This window comes from Branchiostoma floridae, chromosome 13 (assembly GCF_000003815.2).
Source record: "Branchiostoma floridae strain S238N-H82 chromosome 13, Bfl_VNyyK, whole genome shotgun sequence".
Lineage (NCBI taxonomy): Eukaryota > Metazoa > Chordata > Leptocardii > Amphioxiformes > Branchiostomatidae > Branchiostoma > Branchiostoma floridae.
Window position 1 is genome coordinate 9,742,506 of NC_049991.1, and position 23,067 is coordinate 9,765,572.

Below are 23,067 nucleotides of genomic sequence, written 5' to 3' on the forward strand. Positions count from 1 at the left end.
CCTGGTATCCAGCCGTAATATAGCTCGAGAGTATCTTCTCTCCTCTTTGTCATTACAAAGAGGAGAGAAGAGACCGGTGAGCTATATTACGGCTGGATACCAGGCTATGGGAGAATGTGTTTTGAATTATAACACGTTTCTAGTAAAGCATGCGCGTTTGACTTAATGTACTTAAAACTCTGCAGTATAGAGAACGATACATTAAAATGATTGCAGCATCTTACGTTACAGCCAATCGAAATCAAAACAAAATAGCGATATTTCAGAACCCACCCAGTACCACCTTTTTGCTATAGAGGTGAAAGTATAGATAATAAAATATGGTGCACGTGTAACATATTGGATTTAATTACGTTTTTGACGTCAGAAATCATTCTTCATAAAGGTGAAGTAGAACTGCTGCCCGAAAGGAAGTGTGATACAAATGAAGAAAACACCAAGAAAGATGGAGACACAAGGTCAGACTTACAGCAGTGGATTTCTGCTGAATTTTCTTTGTGGCATATATATTTATAAACTATTCTGTGCGCCAGTGTGCCAAGACACACACAGTTGCCACCAAGAGCAGTTCATTTACTTATTTATTTTCTGTGTACATCAACAAGTGACATTGTATGACGTTTTCTGGCACTTCCCTTTAAGCTGATTAAATACGGTGCCGGTCTTTGCAATAGTGAAACTGTCATACTTGCAAATACACCACACCAAAACAAACTCTACTCTCTAAATTCTAACATAGTTCGTTGATTTCAATTCATAACAGGGAAGACGGCGACAGCTGTTCTGTGAAAGCGCCCGAGAATTCAAGTCATGGTCCGAATAAAGAAGGTCGCCAAAACGGTCAGCCCATGGCCCGTAAGGAGGAGACATCGACAGGAAAGAAAGTCCAACTCCCTGAGAAGAAGGATAAACTTATAGAGAAAGAAAAGTCCAAGACTGGCAAGGTTTGTCTTTAGCACATGTAGATGGGCAATGTTTTAGATACGACCTACCATTTGTTTTGATTTGATTCATCTTTATATCAAGTTTACAAAAGAAAGTGTAGATGTATCTTGTATATCTAAAACCTGAACTTTCTATATGTCTGTATGCTATATTTCATACACTCTAGAACATGTTATAAGCTCCTAACAATTTAGCCCCTGTCTGCGAAGACAGAGTAGTCCAGTAACAATAGCAACAATAACAACACATTGTCTCCTCTGGTGTTATGTAGGTAAAGGCGTCCGTATACATGGCGTATGTGAGGTCTGCTGGTATAGTTTTACCCGTCCTCGGGGTACTGGGTCTGACTGCTCAACAGGCCGCTCTGGTCGGGTCCAACTTCTGGCTGAGTGACTGGAGTGATGACGCTGTAGTCAATGGTACCCAGAGCGCAGGGCAAAGGAACATCAGGCTTGGGGTGTATGGCGCTCTCGGAATGGCACAAGGTAGCTCATGTTGTATAGTTTATTCCTAAAGGTAGCATATTGGCCTTGTGGTTAGGGTTGTGCACTAAGACCTTGAATGTTTTGACATTTAATCCCTGACAGGTCCCGATATTGTGCCCTCATGAAAGAAAATTAACTCCGATTTCCTTAGCGAGTACCTAAGTTTGGTTTGAAAATGCTTTGTTTAAGATAAATGCATAATAATTACGTACATATCAGATTCTTATCCAATCATTGCACATTCAACATGACTTGCTGTTGAAAACCAACACTTCACGTTAACATTCTTCCGTTGTGTTAACAGGACTTTTGGCGACAGCAGGAGCCTTTTGCCTTATATTAGGGGGCATCCGGTCCTCGAAAACGCTTCACAAAGACGCTCTGCTGCATGTCCTACGGGGGAGCCTTCAGTACTTTGATGTAACGCCACTGGGCCGTATTGTGAACCGGTTTTCTCAAGATTTGAACACCATCGACAACAGCATGCCGAGCATTATCGGGATGCTGCTGAACTTCATCCTCACGTTGATGGCCACCATGTTGGTCATCAGCATCTCAACTCCGATCTTCCTGGCCGTACTTCTGCCTGTTGCTGTTTTATACTTTTTCATACGGGTAGGTTATCGGCCAGTCTGCCATTGTTTTTTTCGTTTTAAAATAGTACCTTGATGGAGGGATCTAGTCCGAGGCCTATGCCCAAGGATGGACAGTAGAACTAAGTGAATAAATAATTGGAATAGTACTTTCACATTCTTGCACAAGACAATAACATATTTGCCATCAACTTCTGTCACGAAATATCATACTTCGCGGCTATGTCTGTTTCACAAAAACGTCATTATAGAGTTTATAGATATAGAAAGACAACATTTGCAAGCAAATCTATATTAATGTTTACCTTCGCACGGTTTAGGCTGATAAACTATTCCTTTGTTTATTCTTACTTGAGCACAATTTTATATATAACGGTGACCAGCCCTGTCCTGCCACATGCTACATTATGTAACCGACCACCACAGGGTGCCTGGAACAAACTGGTTACTGCCTCGAACCATGGTGACAGCCGTCTAGTCCAAGCCATTGACCTTATTTGTTGGGAGACGAAGAATTAAAGCACAGCAAAAATTGAACACTTATATGATTCATGCGTAGAGTGATTGAAAAAAAAGTTGATACCAAAACTTAATCATGTCACCACGTCCTTACATGTGCTTGGTGCTCCCTCTTACCAGCGATTCTATATAGCGACATCCCGTCAGCTGCAGCGACTGGAAGCCGTCAGCAGGTCTCCGATTTACTCCCACTTTAACGAGACGCTGCAGGGCACCAGCGTCATCCGAGCGTACGGGCGGACGGACCAGTTCGGCCGGGAGAATCAAGACAAAGTGGACCACAGTCAGGCAGCAGCGTATCCTGGTATCGTCGCTACTAGGTAAGTGCCGAGGTAGGCTTTTACATACCCTGGATACCAGACCCTAGCTTGTTTTTATGTAATGCTGCGTGATGATAGGAAATATGGTATTTTTCTCATTAGTAACTCCTCTGGTTTATTCAGATGTCTTCATTCCTAAAGGATTTGCTTTTGAAAATGTAGGTAGCTATCGCTACTACAGAGGTGTACAATTTGTACATTTGCTATTTTGAGTTATTCACATAATTCATAAACAAATGTTACAATAGCCTTCTTTCCTACGATGATACTTTCATACTCTAAACAACTCGGGCCTGTCACGTCGAGTCTTTGCCCCTAGGAAAAAAAGATCCTGTTGATGGACAAATTACACCATAATTACTTCACGGAGGATTGTGCCCTTCAGACTCTTGTTTTTATTTGTTTGTTGTAAAGGTGGCTTTCAATGGGACTGGACGTTGTAAGCAACATCATCATCTTCTTCGCCGCACTATTTGCTGTGGTCGGCCGAGAATCCCTCACCCCGGGACTGGTCGGGCTCTCCATATCATATGCACTGCAGGTGAGACTTGTCATAACGTTATATAAGGCAATTATAGGAAAGTTAGTTATTCCATTTGGTGTATTATTGTAGCTAGTATGTACCTAAATGTAATGTGAGTAATGAGGCTGTTTTCAATCCCTTACAACATGTCCGAGTGCAGTCCCTTATAACATGTCCGAGTGCAGTCCCTTACAACATGTCCGAGTGCAGTCCCTTACAACATGTCCGAGTGCAGTCCCTTACAACATGTCCGAGTGCAGTCCCTTATAACATGTCCGAGTGCAGTCCCTTACAACATGTCCGAGTGCAGTCCCTTACAACATGTCCGAGTGCAGTCCCTTACAACATGTCCGAGTGCAGTCCCTTACAACATGTCCGAGTGCAGTCCCTTACAACATGTCCGAGTGCAGTCCCTTATAACATGTCCGAGTGCAGTCCCTTATAACATGTCCGAGTGCAGTCCCTTACAACATATCCGAGCCGAGCCGACCCTGGGATCGAACTCAGGCCCAAAGAAACATGCAATTGGATTCAGATGGCCAAGCAGCGGGGGTGCATTACCGCTCGACCACAGAGACATGTATGACAGAATGGTGAAGATAGGAAAACATTGCGATGCAGGATTCCCCAGCTACAATCTCAACATTTTAGGCATTGATTTAACCCCCTCTCCCACCCAACGCCTTTCGCATTGGTGACAACCAACCGGACTGTTCGTAAAGTACTTGGTAGTATATGTAATTCAATTTAGGAGACGAGATTGCAATGTTCACCGGAACCACACGGGTAGTAATGGCATGTTGACGCCTGCGTTGTAGGTTACTCTCTTCCTAGGCGGAGTGGTGCGTGTATCCAGTCAACTGGAGGCTAGTATAGTGGCCGTGGAAAGGCTGAAGGAATACGAAGAAACAAATGAAGAGGTACGAGCACATGTACAGTACAGACACTCTCTGCAACAAGTTGTATGTATTGGTTGACAATAGATCTAGTGTCATAGGGTCGAAAAGAAATCAATACATAGAAATCAATTGTTTAATTCCAATTAATTTGCTTTCAGCTCACTGCGATTCCAATAACGGTTGATTAAAACCTACCTTGAAAGGTCGAAACCCATTCATAGTTCAACAACATCAGCAATCTATAACGTTATGTCATCTTTATTGACACAACAAAAGTACAGCGCCTTTCGTAAGGCCTGTTACAAATATATATGGGAACAAACAAGTATATACATACAATGAATTGCCTACACGAATGTCGACGTCTACGAATAAGAATTCATATATCCACATATTAAGTCTAGAGTAGTCTTTGCAGTACACTACTGGTTCTAAGATTGGTTCTAAGGTCTGAACATTCTTTGGTTTACTGCGAAGGCTGATTGGACGTCGGACGGCAAGAGACCACCGGACAGTTGGCCTAGTGAAGGAAGAATCCGCTTCAACTCGTACCAGACCCGGTATCGTGAGGGACTGGACCTGGTTCTGAGGGACATCACAGTAGACATCGGGAGCGGAGAAAAGGTGGGTACCCACGAAATAAAACAGAAACACTGACATTAGTCTGTAGCAATACTTTTGAGACCAATGCTGATTGGAATCGTTCAAATGTTACTCGTGTAAAACGACATTTTCTTTCTATGAGTAATTCCACCACGTCAGTAAATGACTAGATAGCAAAGTTATCATTTCTCAGCCAATGATTAGCACCCAAAGTTTCGATGGCCGTCCGTCTTCCTAAGGGCAATAATAACTGGTTCACTTTGACCTGCAGCCAGATGTAGCTGCTAAAAATGCGGTCCCAAACGTAAAGTATTGTCATTGCTAGCAGTGACATCTATAGTGCAGTTTGAAGCAGTCATTACTGCCCTGCTGAAGGTGGCGGGCGGTCACTGAAAAGTTGTCTGTTATATTATCCCTTGGTTATAAATAGATATCCTTCTTTCCTTTTTCAGAAGTATTGATATCTCGCCGTCTGTTGAGTTGTTTTGTGTTTCTCTGTGTTATTGCAGATAGGCATCGTTGGTAGGACAGGATCAGGAAAGTCCTCCCTGGCCTTGGCCTTATTCCGTATCATCGAATCGGCGGGTGGAGACATCGTCATTGACGGGATCAACATCTCTAATATCGGACTGCACGACCTGCGGTCCCGAATCAGCATCATTCCACAGGTACATTACAGAATTGCCCCTGCAGTTCCAGAAGAAGCTGATAAGGGGTCCTAACACACAAAAGATTTTTTACGACATCAAAAGCTATGTGCCACGTAAATTAAACTCTAAGCATTATCAGAACAAAAGTACAAAACAGCTCTGTTGCAGTACCAAGAAAAGTCACTAGAAGGCCCAAAGCTGTCATTGAACTTCCCGAGATCTGTCCACATATCATCACAATTCAATCATAGGTTCTTAAATAACCACAAATATACAAATGCAGACAGAAAGGGAGATACACACAGACAGACACAAACACTATCTCCATTTTGAATGGAGGTACTAACAGGCTAGTTGGGCAGCCATTGTTCTGTGTGCTGAACAGCCAAACCAGTAAATAGATCTATCAAAATCTCGTCATCCCCATCAGAGTTGCAGTCCTTTCTCTGTGTGTTTTCAGGACCCTGTGCTGTTCTCGGGCACACTACGCATGAACCTTGACCCCTTCGAACAGCATGCTGATGTGGACATCTGGCTGGCTCTGCAGCTGTCTCACCTCAAGAACTTCGTCGTGAACTTGGAGAAAAAGCTGGAGCACGACGTGACGGAAGGAGGACAAAACCTCAGGTCAGACTGTTCGAAAACAGCTCTTATCTTGCTTGAAAGTTTTCTTCTACGTTACTCTAATAGTTAACCATTCGCACTGTAAGTATATCGGCTGGTAGAATGATAGTCTACTTCTGGTACATAACAGTTTTGAACGTGACTTGATCAGTGATTTATTTGTGCAGGCAAGCATAGTTGGTGGGTGCTATTCCGTCATTACAGACTAACCGTTAATACGGTAACAACTTGACATATGCGTACTTCCCTTGCAGTGTTGGTCAGAGACAGCTGGTGTGCCTGGCACGTGCCTTACTGAGGAAGTCCAAGATCCTGGTTCTGGACGAGGCCACAGCTGCCGTGGATCTGGAGACAGACGACCTGATCCAGTCCACCATCCGGACACAGTTCGCTGACTGCACCGTGCTGACCATCGCACACAGGCTCAACACTATCATGGACAGTACAAGGTAAGGAGTGACTATCATACATAGGCTCAACACTATCATGGACAGTACAAGGTAAGGAGTGACCATCGCATACAGGTTCAACACTATCATGGACAGTACAAGGTAAGAACTAACCATCGCACACAGGCTCAACACTATCTTGGACAGTACAAGGTAAGGACTCACCATCGCATACAGGCTCAACACTATCATGAACAGTACTAGGTACGATCTGACTATCATCGGCAAATCGTAAAATCAGTAGGGTTTGAAGTATAATATCCATGACGTAACGTTACGTATACCAGCTCAATTTCGCTCAAACACAATGACATCATATCATGTTCTTCTTAGTAGACTTACTAATTAACTAGATTTAGGTAACTTGTCAACACGTGTCAGTTGGTATCTCTCTTTGGCGGTGGGTTCTTGACAACTTACCAAAGACTCTAATATCCTAGTAACTATTAATTATGTTCAACGGAACTCGAAGAAAATACTTTCGCACAGTTTGTCTGATGTATTTCTTCTGTGTCAGCAGAGGCAAATGATTGAAGGAATCTGGTTCTTGCAGTGTGTCAGTGTTTAACGCTAGGAAACGTTTGCTGCCAAAGCCTACAAAAGGATGTCTTCATACTACCTCTGATTCAGTTCCTGCCTAACTGCGATGATCTTTACGTCTCCCAGGGTTCTGGTGCTTGATGCTGGCCAGATAGAAGAGTTCGACACTCCTGAAAATCTCATCTCTGCCAAAGGAATGTTCTACGGTATGGTCAAAGATGCCGGGTTGGTCTGACGGAAGTAGTTCTATTGAAACATATGTCCAAGTATCTTGGTCGATAAGATCGTCAGAAGCCGGCTGAGACAACGGTTTACCGGTTTCAACCTTTTATTCAAAGTCTTCATCAAAATTGGAAATATGTCCAAGTATCTCGTAATGGCGTACGTAGTTCACTGTTTGGTCAGGTTTGAAGGAATGGCAATCCAACGATTGCTTGAATCATACGTTTCTGTGACTAAGTCTTACAAACCAGGATGAGTACATGTGTGGTTATCTAAGATGTTCATATTGATATGGTATCAGTATTTCTGACCGCTTTCGAAAATAATGTCAGATTGCATGCTCTGTTAGTCCAATTATTGATAGACTTAGTGACAGATTCATCAGTTGAAACATGTCAACAGTTTGTAGATTGCAATGTTCAAGTGACATCGTCTGTTCATGTACTGATTGATAATTTTGTAATCCTATAAGTTACGTTACATATAGTACAAAGAGCACATTATTACTTAACTACGACAATGACTAGGAAATGACATAAGTTAAACGTTTCTTATATATTGTTACTTGTGTGCTATTGAGCGGTTCTGAATTGATTTCATGTATATCGTAAAATGATCAGTAGCTTTACATCTGTGGTTAACAACTGTGTAATTTAGTTTATGTCAGATTATGGTTGTATCTGATGTTATCAAACAATTGAGCAAATGATTTGAATAGAATATGACATCTTGGTGGCTAGACTAGCGATTAGCTAATTGTACCAGTACCAGAAATAGTACCAGTAATAATGAATGAATGTAATATGTGGACAGTTTTATCACATCCTTGCACTAATGTTAAAACATTGATGCTAACAAATGAAACAGCTAAAGTACAAAATGTAGCTTTTATTTCATCATCCATCAATAAGCTTATTATTTACATCACTTTACTATAGTACCAAAAGTAATACATGATATGGGTTCCTTCCATATTTGCAAAAATCACAAAAATTCAATCAATATTAGACTCATTTAGCTCAATGACATGCTTCTCTATATCAGCAACACATGCAGTATAGTTTATCCAGTGCACAGCATCACAGCATTAAATCTTACCAGAATGTTAGCACATTATATCTATATTATTACTATACAGGATAATGAAAAAGCATCACCAATGGAATTTATAGCTAACAGCATAATTCAGCCTGAAACATCATGATTATGACCCCTCCAAAGATTAAAATGGATGTCCAAGGTCTCAACATCACATTTTTTGTCAACCTGATCACTGTTATAGGGAAAGCTGATCTTGGAACACCACAGGCACATGTGCCCATATCATTCACGAGTTAACATACATTTGTCAGAGCAATGTCTCATAAGCTTATCAACTGTATGCAATAATTCTGACTTGTTTAAAATTACAGATATATGGTCCTCATCTTACACAATGGAATGGAACGTAAAACATTGGTCAAATCAGTACCTCAAAAGAAGGCATGCTACTTTCATATCAATAGTCTTCATATATCCACTACAGCTTTGTTGAAATATATCTTTAGATGTACATAGAGTTCTTTATCACTATTTACAACATCATCCTATTGCTGGTACACCTTGGCTAGTATCAGTAAGGTACACAGCACCAGGATCAAGTCAAACTAAGTTTCTTTGTGATAAAATCAGCCAGCTGAAAGTCTAAAACGAGTTAAAATCTTTACAGCATAGAAAGAGGGCTTATCAGCCCTATGTTAAGCCTATTATCATCAACATTTTGCATGTGCTAGAGGTATCTACAACTTCATTAGACATAGCATGTATATACTCTAACACTTATTCACGTGCAAGTACTTAATCATGCATAAACTCACAAAATTAGTACTCAGGCTAACTCCATTATTCACCTATCCCTTAAATCTTCCAAACTCAATGTATTCTAAACAAATACAGAAGTTGTCTTTCAGCATAAAATCCCTATCTTTATCCCTGGTATATACAAAAGGCTAAAATGTTGTGGTCAGAATGTTACAGGATATGTATTTCCCTTATCTAAATGTATTTCCCTTATCTAAAAGCAGGAGAGGCAGATAGTGGTCTTGTAGATGTCCCGTTTGGTACTTTCCCAGCATCCAACAGTTCAGGGGAAGTCTTGGAGTACTGTTTCTGGTGGGGTTTCGATGTTTGAGAATGCAGGGACCTGATGTATAGAATACAGTTGTTAGCATTTACTAACAGGTAAACATCCACAATAGAGTTGATGGATAAAATTTCTTTCCAAAATTAAGCTAATAGCAAATTATTTTCTTCCAGATTCTTTGTTGTACTTCACTTGTATAAATTCCTTATGCAAATTATCATTTTGTTTTTACACACCCTACAGGTGACTTGGTTATAAAAGGAAATTCATGCAAGACTTCATAGTGAGGAAATCTGATCCAAGTAATTTTCCAACCAATATCCACCTATTGCAACAAGAATCAATACATTCTGAAGCAGCGGGTAACTAGTTACCCAAAGTTTTGGCTCATTTTGATTGTGTGCTGGAAATTATAATTCAAACCTGCTTCAGAATGACTTCTACCAAGTGAACACAGATGAACTTTCAAGCAAGATCAAGTATTAAGAGGATATAAGCAGGGGATACAATGAAGAAGCAGATGACCCCAAAACTGACCTCCATTGTCTGGACTCTGTCAGGTACTGTCTGGCCTTCATGATCTCAGCTCCCAGTCGTCGCAGGTCATCACCCTCAAACGGGGGGATGTTGGGATCCTGTGGAAAACGAACATATGGTTGTCAAAGATTGCCAGCTTTTGCCATTGGTGAATTTTTTATTTGCACCAGGAACAAAAGAGCAGGAAGAACTCAGTCCACGCATCAGTTTCGCTCCATAAGATGATTCTACACTGTTACATGTATTTCAAGTTCCTGCAACACAAACGTTTAGACAAATCCAGTTTCTTGCTGATCAAAATTAAAACTTTTAGCAGGAAAGTACAAGATGGGTCTTTATTGTGCAAGTCTGAACTATAACAAGTATGACAAGCTTTAAACAGTTAACACTGTTGACTCACATCTTCATCCTGGAACTCACTGGTCAGGAGGCGGTGGGCAAACATGTGTCCATCATAATCGCCATGGCAACGGTGGTACCGCCCACCTGTCTCTGATGCCAGCTGCTTCAGGAAGGAGTTGGCAGTGCTGAAATAAAAAATCAAAAGTTTTTGCTACATACTAACATAGTTCTGTTATCCTATGAATAGTTTGAAGCATAACATTCCAAATCTATTCAAGAAACAAAGAAACCAACTGCCATATACAACCATGCACACATGCTAGAAACATGAAACTTTAGAATCTTTACCAAATCAAGATTCTTGAGCACAAATAAATGTAATCAAGGCAGGAGAATTATCATGATGAGCCCCAAAATTACAGTTTAAAGACCAGGTTCAGGGGGCAGTCGTCACAAATTGCATCTGTAATGCAATGTGAGTTTACCAAAATAAAAACTGCTGATAAACAGCGCCTTTGCTTTAATCTGGTATAGTAGCCAATTTTGTGTCTAAAAGCTCCATTTGTAATTGCTGTACCTGTCATCACAGTTGAAGGAGATGGTGTTGACATGCACCCCCCTCCCCTCGTTCATCTTAGCCACCTCCTTCAGCACCATGGAGGCGCTCTGGTCAGGCTTCCCATCAGTCAACAGGTACACACCATCTACTGCTGAGTCCTGGAACGCTTCCTGTGGGGAGGGGGGCACAGGTTGAGTCCAACAAACAAATATGACACTTCAGTACATTTTCTAGTTTAATATTATAATAACATCAACTAATTTGCCATAATACATGAATTTAATCTTTTCAATCTTGAGGAGGCTTCTATAACAATGTATTTTTTATGTGGTAGTATTATGGCACTCAGTGGAATTATGAGAGTTGATGTTACTGTGACCACCTTCACACTATTTGACCAATGTGGCCACTTTCTTGTGGTACCTGAGATATTTTCACCATCTGGTCTACATTGAGCACCTGTCCACATAGATCAGATTTATTGGTCTCATCAGTGGTCTTCTTGACCAATATTGACTATCCATTGTTTACACCACAACACCCATTCACACTTCAAGAAATGCAATCACATGTGGTAAAGAAAACTTGACTGTCCACACATGCAAACAAATCTTGAAGTTTTAAGAGAAGTGTAAGAAGTGGGAAACAAACCTCCAGAGCTCCCAGTGTGTTGGTGTTTCCCTCTGCGACAAACGTGGCCTGCCACTGTACGGCATCGTGGCAGAACTCATCTGTCGGCTCCACCAGCTGAACCTGCCATGTGTCCACATCACTGGAGAACCTGATCAAGTTGAACCTGAAGGGAATATACAGGAGGATTAGCTGCTGTTTTTCAAATGAGAATGCAACAAACTACATTGACATACACAAGAAGGACACAGGCTTTGAAGTTGACAGCATACAATGTATACCAAGCTACAAGCAACAGAGACACATGGGCAACCATCTTGAATGAAGAACGGAGAAACATGACTTAGGCAAGTCAAATAAGAAAATCTTGTTAAAGAAATAGCCTATGTTGACCAATCAGCACCAAGGACAAAACTAGTGAAAAATCAGCACCAAGGACAACCCTAATGACCAATTAGCACGAAGGACATCACTGATGACCAATCAGTACCAAGAATAACACTTGTGACCAATCAGCACCAAGGACAACACTAGTGACCAATCAGTACCAAGGACAGTACTTGTGGTTCCCTTTACAAGCCATCATACACTAAGAAAGCTAAGAGTTCCAGTGAAAGAGGAGGCCTTTTGATGACCAATGAGCATCAAGAAATTGATCAGCCCCAAGGTCAATACAGTATTAACATGTGTCTAGTGACCAGACATCATTATCAGTACAAAGACTCTGGTGAATAAAACTGTAGCAAGTTTTTCTGACACAAAACTATAATCCCAGCTATAAGAAATATCAGAACAGCAGCTTAAGTATTCCTTACTTCTCAGTGTTGAGACAGAGTTGGTCCCACACCAGTGATGCCAGCTCCTTCTTCAGCTCTGGCAGATGTGGTCCCATAGAGCCTGAAGTGTCCACCAGGATAGCAACCTGGAGAGTCAGAAATATCAAACTGTTATCATCACTGATGAGACGGTTTCGACAATTGATCACACTTTGAGTCCAGTTGCTGGTTAGCAAAACAAACTTTATTGAGTTATCTTGTGTATGATAATTGTGAACTAGGAGCGGATGTGATAAATCTCTACAATTCCAGCTAACAACGCGGTAATACAGTCCTCCTATCGAGCGGTCGGGCTATTGGAATAAGGGACGGTACGTTTTTGACCTCGATGTGTTCGAATGCGTGGTCATCGGAGCCTTTTCAGGAATATTATGAACATTTGAGTCTCTCGGTTATGCATTCCTGTGGTTATTACTGATGTTGCATTTACTGTATCTCCATAGATTCCCTGTTTTTGACAAAACGAATTAAGGTAACTGAACGAATAAAGGTTAACTAGCGTTATATGTATACACTGTATCAAAAATGTTTATAATAATTTTAGGTAAAGTGTGTTCTTCATGTAACAGTAATTGTTATATACAGAAATCATTCTGTACTTTGAAAGGGTGGCGTATGTGTAGCACTACGATCTCTAAACAATGCATATTATTACTAGTAAGGAACAAAAAGAATCCTACCTTCTTCTCTGTAATAACACCAAAGACTCTTCTGCTGCCTGAAATGGACACAAAAGGATGTTATGCTGGCAGCCTGAATCAAAACTACAAACTTTAAGATGGTACACTGCATGTTGATAAGATCTTCATACATTCATTTCAGTGCACATTTGTTGAGAGTATTTAAGAGGTATTCACTTATCAGTAAAACTATATAATAGCATGATAAAGTTACCTCTTGATTGAGATGTTTTTCTGGACATGACAGGCACATATTCTGCAGTATTTAGAGGGGCAGAGCATACTACTGAAGATGGCCTACATATACTGTAGTACACACTTTCAACACTACTAGGGACTCTCCTGTGCAGCCTCGTTTTAGTGTATGACCCCGGTTGACCCCAGAAAATCCAAGATGGCCGCTACAACTAGAAATGGCTCTATTGATAACTTCTATTCTAACTGTATAGTATAATTTATTGTTTATAACGAGCCATTCCTGCCTCACCTGACAGTAGCCACTGCAGTCTGCTGACATATCTCTTCAGCAGCCGCTCCACCTGCGTCTCGTACTCCTCCAGCTCGTGTGGCAGCAGCTGCAGGTGCTTCACCACACCCTGGGTGGAAACATACATCAACAATGTCAACACACCATCATCAAAATCTGTGTACCTCACCAAAGATATGTAAACATACATGAACAATATCAGCACATCATCATCAAAATCTGTGTACCTCACTACACAGCACAGCATCATCAAAATCTGTGTACATGCATGTATCTAAAAACAATGCATGTATCTATATACACTATATTTGCCATGATTACTTATATGATTTTAAACCAATCAACAATCATGCAACTATAATAGTACACCTTTTGTAGCTTACAAAAAAGGACACAGAAAACAGAAATGCAGTCTTGATTTTAAATCTGATCCTTGCTGCCATGTGAACAATATTAAAACATGAACATTACCAATTCTTTTAGCTTACCTTGATTTCAACACTGGGGAAAATGGAGCAGTACCTGGGGAGAGACAGGAAACAAATACATTCACTTTTACCTCATGTCTGTTACATAACCACTGGTTTCTAATTTATGCTGTAGCTAATCAAATCTCACAAAATTCAAGAAAAAAATGATAACCACAACAAAGAAATGAATGAGGAGTTAAAAACCATCTTGAATAAAACACTAACTTTGCAGCCACTCTCCTGTGCAGAGTTCCCACTTTCCTCTTATCATGAGTGCAGTCTGGCCCAGCACACAGTTTGTGTAGATCTAACCCCAGCTTCAGCAGACTGTACTTCTTCAGCCACTGATAAAAACAGAACACATGACAAGTTAGGACAACCTTCTTTCAAACAGTACAGATCATGTTAACTTTACCAATCATCCATTTATACAAATATATGGTCTTAATCTATGTGACTTTCTAAGGAGGTTATCTCTATTGCATTGATTCTGTATTGCATGATTCTATTGTTGTTGTGTACAGGCAGCCTTGTTTGTTTATGTTGTTGTTTACCTGTTTGGTAGTTATGATCTCCTCTGTGTCGGGTATGATTGGTTGCCGGATGTGTTTCCTCACACTCCTTTCCTTGGGATATTGGCGGAAAACAACACCTGGGGTACAGGAGAAATGAATAAGGTCAACAAATCTGAATTACAGTATGCTGGAAATAGTACGTCAGAATTTTTCCTAAAGTGATTTTTGGAACAGACTGCCCCTATGGTTACTAGCCATGGGTGTATGAGTGACTTTTTAAGGTTTTATTCAAGGTGCTAAAGCCAATAGATATTGCCTTAAAGTTAAATTCTTTGTTGCATTTATTAATTATATGTTTTTGTTTTGTGAGTGCTATCAATTTTGTTACTATTGACAGCCTAAACAAAGGCAGAATAAAAATGTAAGGCCATAGATATTTGCATGACCTTGTACATGTATCATAATTGACGGGATGCACACTAAGACTAAGAACTCTAAAGGTGCTTACCAACATCATTGCCCACTTCTGTGTAGAAGACTTGTGTTGCAGGTCTGCCTGACTTCCTGCTGGGAGGGACCTTCTCACCCAGACAGCCAGAATGGGAGGAGGAAACTATGGCAAGGAAGGACATCAAAATCTTAGACACAATGTGTCCATCAATACATGTATATAATCTAGCAGTTATGACTAGTCTTTAATTAGCTCATTTTCATTCCAGGACCTTCATTTGTTTATTTCTATGTTTGAGAAGAACCACATCTTGAGTTGAGCATATTTAAGAACCCTTTTTTATTGAAAAAAAAAGTAGAGGAACATCCCAATGTGATTGAAGTTTTCACTCTGGCTAGATGCAGCTTGTTCTTATGTATACTACTGGCCTGGTGTGTTATGCCTAAAGGTGTTACACAGTGGTTTTAGTTGTTTTGTGAGACAAACAAATTAATTTGACAGTGCAACAACAAAAAACAACAACAACATATAACAACACACATAATATGCATATACTAGAAAACATAAACAGGGCAAAACACATTTAAGCATAAAAACTCTTTTCTTTGACTAAAGAAATAACCCACATAACCCACCTCCTGGAATAGTTGCCTTGGCACTCTGGGGTCGCCATGGTTTCTGTTTGTCTGAGTCTGTGTCTTTGTTTTCCAGGAGTTGCTAGGAGAGGTAAATGGCAAAACAAAGTTAAGTCAATAGTGCCACTGGTTACAAGACCATTACTAATAGATTGGCATGGACTTGTCTGTAACGTTAAAATGGATTATGAAGAGTGTTTGAGCCAGAAAATATAAATGCACACTCAAGATGTTTACTCAAGATTGACATCATCATTTGTTGATGTCACTGCCAACAGCATCTTACCTTTCTGGCCAAGAAGAGCTGTGTAGGTTTGGGTGGAATAAGAGCCTTTTTCTCAGCAGACTTGGGTCTTTTGCGCAGCATTTTCCTGTCCTGCTGACCATTCTCAATAGCCAGGGCCTGAGTGAAAAAAAGGTATCTATATAAAGTATCTAAATGTATGATGAAAGTTTAAGTTTAGATATGCACTCGGAAAGAGGCAAAAAAATTTTCCAAGTGACTTGAAAGTATAACTCTTTTCATCATTTTCTTTTCTTTAAAAAAGAGTATCCTGAGTTTTCCCTTATAGCTAATTGAAACATACATAGCACCATATATACCAGAGAGGCAGAGGAAACAACATAGTCCATGTACAAACCTGCTGGTACTTGAGCGCTCTTCTTTCTTCTGCTCTTCTCTTGACTGAATCCACCAGCATTGCACACTGGTAGGGAAAATAGAACAGGACATAAATATATTGTATCTCCTACTATGTGTATAAATTCATCATGATTGTATAACGGTGCACACCCCAGTTCTTCCGCGACAGGGGTCCGAGGTAGTGCACAACAAAAAAGTGACAAAAGGCTTCCGAGGGTCTATGTTTGAGTTGAAATTTCTCATTATTTCCTGCGAAATGACATTAAACGGTTACATGGCTGAAAAGCGTAGGAAATGGTGTGTTTTTGGTGCAAATTGTGTTTTGGTCCGCGCCTAACTTCCGGGATATTCCTACGCCTGAATGTAAACAGGCCGGTGACCTAGATTGACCGCTGAAGCGCTGTGTTAAGCCATTTAGTTGCAATGCCGCACGTCTTGGATGATTAAAAAAACTGTAGTACTAGAATTTTCTTCATAATTGGCTGGATTACTCTTTAGACTTTCCTCTTTCTGGCAGTATCAGTCGTGCTTGCCGGAAAAATCTGCTTCATCTGTTTTATCCAATGCGAAAATGCCCGATTTTGTGCATCATTTTTGACATGAAATTAATGGTTTTTCCCTATAATTTTTCAAAATTAAAGCAGTTGAAGGATGTTGTTCAACTAAGTTGGTCTTGTAGCTGAAGGAATATCCTCTCCATAACCAGTTATTTTGCTTCAGGATAATTCCCTGGAAGAGATGGTCGCTAGACTTGAGGGTGTGCCGCCTCCATTTGAAACCCCAAATAAACTGGGGTGTGCCCCCATAATGCTAGTATGCACTGTTTTTGCAATGTTAAGGAATGTTAATGCAATGGTGATGATTATAAATAATAAGTTTTTATGTATTTTTCATTTACACATTTCTCTCTTACCTTCTGTGAATAGTTGACAGCCCGATCTCTCTCGTTCAGTACAGCAGTGATGTCATCAGACTCGATGATTCCTACAGAAAGAGTAGCACAACAGAATGTTATACATGATAAATCTTCTTAAACAAGAAAGCTTTTGAAAAAAATATATTTTGGTAAGAAGCCTGTGATTTTGTTGAAAAACAAAACCACATGAAAAGGGAGTGGATAAACATCAAAGTCATCCAATTGGTCCATTTTCTATTAAAAGACATTACATGGGATTTGTTGTACAAAGAAAAAAAAACACTTTGAAATTCTTAGAAGTGGGAATTGAACCCATGCCTGCATAACTAGACTGCAACCTGAACGAAGCAACTTCAATCGCTCGGCCAATTCTGATTCGGTTTATTTATTTTATTTTATTCGCATTCATTTTTTGAGCATGGGACAAGAAGCTCACAATGAGCTTATGGAAATCTTCTGCTCTGTATATTACAATACATACAATGACAATCAAAAGTAACAAATTGAGATTATAACGAAACGTATAACTTAAGATGACATGAACATAAACTCATTTCGCAAAGTCATTTCGCAACATAAGAATAACAAGAATACTGACAACAAAAACGGGCTAGAGCGCATACAAGGCTGGCAATTTCAAAGAAGATTAAGTAAATCTTCCGGTCATTTTGATAAAATTGACACATTTGGTTTCATATTAAACAATGGTGTTTGGAAGGGCCTTCAAAAGGGCTACGTTGACTTGATCTACCAAACCATGTATCCAACCAAGGCCTCCATTGGCACATAGCAAAAACATGGCAGAGCAATGGATGACTTGTTAAGAAATCTGAGTAACTAAATTATAAAAAACACCTTTAAGCTAAATTTGAAACATGTAGAAAAACTCCTGACCTGATTCGTTGAACCAGTGGAACCGCCCGCGCCCCGTGTGCGCCATGTTCTTCAGGGTCTCGGCGGTTTTGTCGACGTTAGCATAGCGGCCAGGCACGGCGCCTGAGGTGATGTTGTCATCGGCACTGAACAGGATACAGTGCAGCTTCAGGTCATTTCCACCACACGTCTCAGCAATGTAGGAACAGATAACATCCTGGAGAAGGTGATAAAAACTGTCAGGTGAGTTTGAAATGTAGTACAACATGTAACTGCAACAGATTTCAAAATAATGCAAAGAGGCCTCACGAAAATAGCATGTAACATGCATTGGCATAATACCGGTAGTAAGACTTATACCGGTAGATTAAAAATACTGGAACTTAAAGAGATCTACACATGCAACAATAGTTATTTCTGAGCTGTGCACACTTCAGACATCTAGGTGTCCAATACACCATTTACAAAGCATCGATAACAATGCATTCGAAGACAACAAGGCCAAAAGTTTTCAGTATATTTTTTTTCAAATTTCGGGGTAGGCAGCTCATCGTGGGACGAACACACTGTCACATTCATTGCCAAATTTATATAGATCATAATTACACATGCTCACGGCACAAGACGAACATGATTCAACAACAATCTTGAATTTCTGTTGGTGACCTACAACTCATGTAAAAGTGTGAAGAACCGTTGCATAATAGCCCGGATCTACGACTGAATGGGCAAAATTGAACGTACGCAGCCATTTTCCCGCCATTTTTATATCTACGCTAGCAGTGAAGTGTTACGTCATAGCGGTTGTGACGGACAGAAGTTAAATGAAAATTCTTGACAGTATACGTCCGTTTTCTCATGGCATTTTGTATGCTCATGCAGGTTTATGTTTTATGCATTTACTGACAGAAAAGGAAGGAACATCAGAGGATGTATAAATGTACATAGCGGCAGTTAATTGTGCCGTGTTTCTTCCTACCGGTATTTTGTACCCCCTCCCAACTACGCGCCCGTTCGCCGTGTAATTCCGCGGCGTGTTACAATTACAATATTACGCTTTTAGCAGGACAAGAGTGGCAGAAAAGTTACACAGAAGAAGTGGCAAGGGTAACCTATAACAGCAACATGCAACTGGAGAAAATGATGCGTTGACAATTTGTCAAATCAGTATGGCTAGAGAAATCGTCGTGAACGTACCGGTATTATGATAATAGATGTTACAAGTGTTAACAATCAGCACCAAGGACAGCACTTTTGAGCAAGCAATCACCATAAATAAGAGTTTATATGTCTTTTGATGACCTATCAGCACCAAGGATAAGGCAACTGATGACCAATCAGCACCAAGGATAAGGCAATTGATGACCAATCAGCATCAAGGATGAGGCAATTGGTAGCCAATCAGCAACAAGGTCATAACATGTGTCCAGCAAAGAACAGGACTAGTGAAACATTGGTGAAAAGACAAATTAATTAAACAGTTGAAAATGATTAAAAAGTGATCAAACTATTACAATTTTCACAATAATGTGAAGGATCTAATGAGTGGCACTGCCGCAGTCAGATAATTTTTTCTCAATTCATAAAGATTTTCACAATAATCAGGCACTGACCTCCTCCTGGTCGGGCACCCCGCTGGTGAACAGGTACACGCCCTGCGCCGCGGTGTGGAACTTCTCATCAAGGTCGTTCTCCACAGCGTACTTGTACCCTTCCAGGAAGTTCCTACTCCCCCCGCACTCCAGGTTCAGAACCCAACTAAGGACACAGAAGAAGAATTAGTGAGTCACAGGCAGTGTTGTACTGCCAGCCTAAAAGTCTCCTAGACTGAATAGAAATTCTGTGCGACGATCCTAGGGGGTCCGGGGGTATGCTGAATGGGAAAATTTTGATCCTCTGAACGGCTATTTCCTTTATTTTGACGGGCAAATTTTGCTGGGAGACTTAGCTTGGTTCAATTCATATCTTTACATGCCGATTTTTGTCTGTCACTAAATACGGAATGGGCAAAATTTTCATCCGTCCCCTGCAGCAAAATTTTGTCAAAGGACGGTAGAATGGACGCTGGCTAGAACCCTAGTCATGGGTATCAATGACGATTAGTCTTGGAATCCAAAAGTAAAGTTAACGAATTTCAAACTACATGACACTATGTGATAATGTGCAATAACTTAAGTGGTCTAAGAATGAAATTCTAAATCAAACCTTTCTTGAACTCACCTCCATGCATTCTGCAGGTTTTCAGGTGTTGGTGGCTGCAGGGATTTTTTCCACGACTTCATCACACTTCCAAATCTGTAAGATGATGGATAAACTATCTTTGATATCCTTTTGATATATGACTATAGAAGTCTAAGCTAGCCAAAATTGGAATCATGCAAGTAACTAACCAAGCCCCAAACTGTAGAGTTTTATGATTGGCAGGAAAATTATTGATTTCAAAATGTGCATTTTCAGTGAGTTAACAAGTATGTAGGCACTTATATAACGAAAACAAAATGGTTTCCTTACGCCACGATGTTGAAGTAAGCCTTATTGCCCATCTGCTCCTCCAGTAATAGTCTGAGAGAGTGTTGGATGTGGATCAGGTAGTTGGCGTTCATGACGGACAGGTCCACCAGGATGACCACACGGTTCTCGCACACCGTTCCCCAGATCCTGCGGCTCCCGCTCGACAGCCAGTCCACGCGCTTCTCGTACGTCTTGACGATGGCGCCCAGCCGCTTCTGGTAGTCGTACAGCATGGTGGGGTCCACGTGCACGTTCTTTACTGTCCCATCATGCCACTGGAACTGGGCCATGGATTTCTGGGATACAAAATGGCGTCAATGTTTCAATGATGAATCAGTCTACTTCAGACCTCATGTTCATCTACATGTAACTGCCTTTATCTGCTAAACACACATGTCAAATAGACGGCTTGAAATTCATAAAATCCATCCACAGTTTCCCTCACTGTTTCACAGATGAAAGAACAAATGTCAGCATATTTCTTATTCTTATTTTTATGGCGATTTAATTTTGTGGCAAGAGGGTTTTGCTGCATTTTAAAAGTTTGCAGTTGAAAAAAAATTTGCCTTGTTATGACAAAGAAAACACACTGTAAAAATGCTAACATTTACAAGATTTGCAGTGAACATTTGTGTTCTGATATGAATTATGATATAACAATACATGTACTTTTACATACCTCATGAACTTGTGATGTGACGACCTTCTTGATAACTGGGATGAACTCCTCGATGGGTGAGAATGCGTTAGATGACAAGACCTGGTACAAGTTCAGCTTTTTCCCTGGTGAAGACAAAACATTCAACATTTGTTACTCACGATAATCACATACATGTAATTATGATTTTTAGATACACAATTTTGTGTATTTGTGCAATAATTTGTAGTTTGTCAATAATTATTGCCGTTACTGACCTTTCAGTCCGTTTGTCTTCAGCCACACCTCGGAGGTTTTTGGCTGGAAGTTTGGAGTCTCGATGTTGAGCGGTCCGCTGTGGTTGGGAGGGCGGGGCAGGAACCTGGACTGGGGGAGCTTCTCTACCTCATACGAGATCTGAAATGGTACGACCCAATTAACCAAAATATTGAAAATGTTCAGGGCAAAACCTTTCACTTGCTTTTCATATCTTATGTGACAAACGATTTAACTTTCCCTTCAATACATCTACCTCTAAAGTTTGAGCCAGTTTGAATTGCCTCTCCCTACTTTGAAAACCTGAACTCTGAAAAGTTTTTTTTAACCCAATAGATTGATCTCGACAGTCAATCACATTTATACATCAAAGACTGAGATGGTGGCTGCATGTCTATCAAATATTTGCATTTTTCATTTTTCATTCTTTTAATCTGATGGAGGTCGGCAGGTCAATGGGAATGGTCTATACAAAAATTCACATTCCACTCGATATTTATCCCAATCATCTCCCAGGATTCCCTCTGACATTTACCTCATTCATGATGCTGATGAGGGCATCTCCCATCATGCCTGTCCTCATCTCCTTGATCTTGGCGATGACGTCCTGGGCTCTCTTGGACTCCCGCAGGAGGATGCTGATGTCTGTGCCTGTGTAGATTTGCTCCTACAGAAATGTATACTTTAAAGTTAATTGTAACTGTTATATATATTAAATTTTTACTTTATGATTAAATGCTCAAAACGTCATATGTATATCCAATTAATGCCAGTGCAATGTCCAAGTGGGTAGAGTGTTTGCCTTTCATTCGGTAGGTCATGAGTTTCATCCCCGGCCAAGTCATACCTATAAGGTACGTAATGCTACTTTTTCTGCAGCATTTGTGTATGGTACTTGTAAACATGCACCACTACCAGTAGACTAGCCTGCTGCTGTGATTGCACAAAACTGTGTGGCCCAGGGCTACAGACACAGAGAAAGGCGCCACCCAATGCGAAAAGAATGAATTTTTTCTTAAACATCTTAATAATAAGTTGTATAGTCGTATGTCTTAAGTTTAGTAAAAAGGAACAAACTTCAGCGATATAAAAGTATGACCATACCGTGCAGCCTGAAGCATAACAGTGGTACCTCCCTCCAGATCTTTCAGCAAGTGTTCTTAGTGTCACCTATTGGTGAGTAGGATAGAAAGAGACATTCAAGTACATTGTAGTTACATGTAGATCTATCATCAATGAAGGTCACTAATGAAAAACAGAGGATATTATCTGAAATGTCTGACCATTTACAAAATATCCAGTTTCCTGAGTGACTTTTATATCAAGTATAGACTGTAGTATCTTTCAACTGTGTGCTCTAACTGAACAGTATTTATCATATAGCAATAGCCTTGATAATCCTTTGACTCACGTTGGTCATGTGATTGCTGCAGTCGTAGGCAACTGTGTGGATGGGTAGTGCCCTTCCCACCATGCACTGCTCCACGTAGTTACAGAGGATCTCAGTGGTCTGGTCGGGGCTGGAGAAACAATAGTACAAAAATGGCATCCAACTGTTGTCAGCCTGTTCTAACT

The 23,067-nt window shown here is 40.4% G+C and overlaps 2 protein-coding genes across 2 annotated transcripts in view; one reads left to right on the forward strand and one right to left on the reverse strand.

The window, feature by feature from the left end:
- Window positions 1–9,358, forward strand: part of LOC118428483 (multidrug resistance-associated protein 1-like) — a 32,438-nt gene extending 23,080 nt beyond the window's left edge. The window contains exons 18-29 of the mRNA XM_035838567.1: window positions 368–458; window positions 764–944; window positions 1,217–1,430; window positions 1,735–2,045; window positions 2,663–2,862; window positions 3,277–3,403; window positions 4,204–4,305; window positions 4,762–4,908; window positions 5,397–5,555; window positions 5,998–6,164; window positions 6,416–6,610; window positions 7,277–9,358. Coding sequence (XP_035694460.1) covers window positions 368–458; window positions 764–944; window positions 1,217–1,430; window positions 1,735–2,045; window positions 2,663–2,862; window positions 3,277–3,403; window positions 4,204–4,305; window positions 4,762–4,908; window positions 5,397–5,555; window positions 5,998–6,164; window positions 6,416–6,610; window positions 7,277–7,385 — 2,003 coding nt within the window. The 3' untranslated portion in view covers window positions 7,386–9,358. The remainder of the gene's footprint in view (window positions 1–367; window positions 459–763; window positions 945–1,216; window positions 1,431–1,734; window positions 2,046–2,662; window positions 2,863–3,276; window positions 3,404–4,203; window positions 4,306–4,761; window positions 4,909–5,396; window positions 5,556–5,997; window positions 6,165–6,415; window positions 6,611–7,276) is intronic.
- Window positions 8,246–23,067, reverse strand: part of LOC118429694 (von Willebrand factor A domain-containing protein 3A-like) — a 19,858-nt gene continuing 5,036 nt past the window's right edge. The window contains exons 9-33 of the mRNA XM_035840291.1: window positions 22,904–23,012; window positions 22,597–22,662; window positions 22,028–22,159; window positions 21,495–21,633; window positions 21,259–21,362; window positions 20,580–20,875; window positions 20,289–20,363; window positions 19,682–19,826; window positions 18,090–18,285; window positions 17,193–17,263; window positions 16,278–16,343; window positions 15,923–16,039; window positions 15,637–15,718; window positions 15,059–15,163; window positions 14,590–14,687; window positions 14,261–14,379; window positions 14,054–14,087; window positions 13,566–13,674; window positions 13,079–13,116; window positions 12,378–12,484; window positions 11,584–11,728; window positions 10,951–11,102; window positions 10,432–10,558; window positions 10,032–10,129; window positions 8,246–9,554 (exon numbers count right to left, since the gene is read on the reverse strand). Coding sequence (XP_035696184.1) covers window positions 9,422–9,554; window positions 10,032–10,129; window positions 10,432–10,558; window positions 10,951–11,102; window positions 11,584–11,728; window positions 12,378–12,484; window positions 13,079–13,116; window positions 13,566–13,674; window positions 14,054–14,087; window positions 14,261–14,379; window positions 14,590–14,687; window positions 15,059–15,163; window positions 15,637–15,718; window positions 15,923–16,039; window positions 16,278–16,343; window positions 17,193–17,263; window positions 18,090–18,285; window positions 19,682–19,826; window positions 20,289–20,363; window positions 20,580–20,875; window positions 21,259–21,362; window positions 21,495–21,633; window positions 22,028–22,159; window positions 22,597–22,662; window positions 22,904–23,012 — 2,863 coding nt within the window. The 3' untranslated portion in view covers window positions 8,246–9,421. The remainder of the gene's footprint in view (window positions 9,555–10,031; window positions 10,130–10,431; window positions 10,559–10,950; window positions 11,103–11,583; window positions 11,729–12,377; window positions 12,485–13,078; window positions 13,117–13,565; window positions 13,675–14,053; window positions 14,088–14,260; window positions 14,380–14,589; window positions 14,688–15,058; window positions 15,164–15,636; window positions 15,719–15,922; window positions 16,040–16,277; window positions 16,344–17,192; window positions 17,264–18,089; window positions 18,286–19,681; window positions 19,827–20,288; window positions 20,364–20,579; window positions 20,876–21,258; window positions 21,363–21,494; window positions 21,634–22,027; window positions 22,160–22,596; window positions 22,663–22,903; window positions 23,013–23,067) is intronic.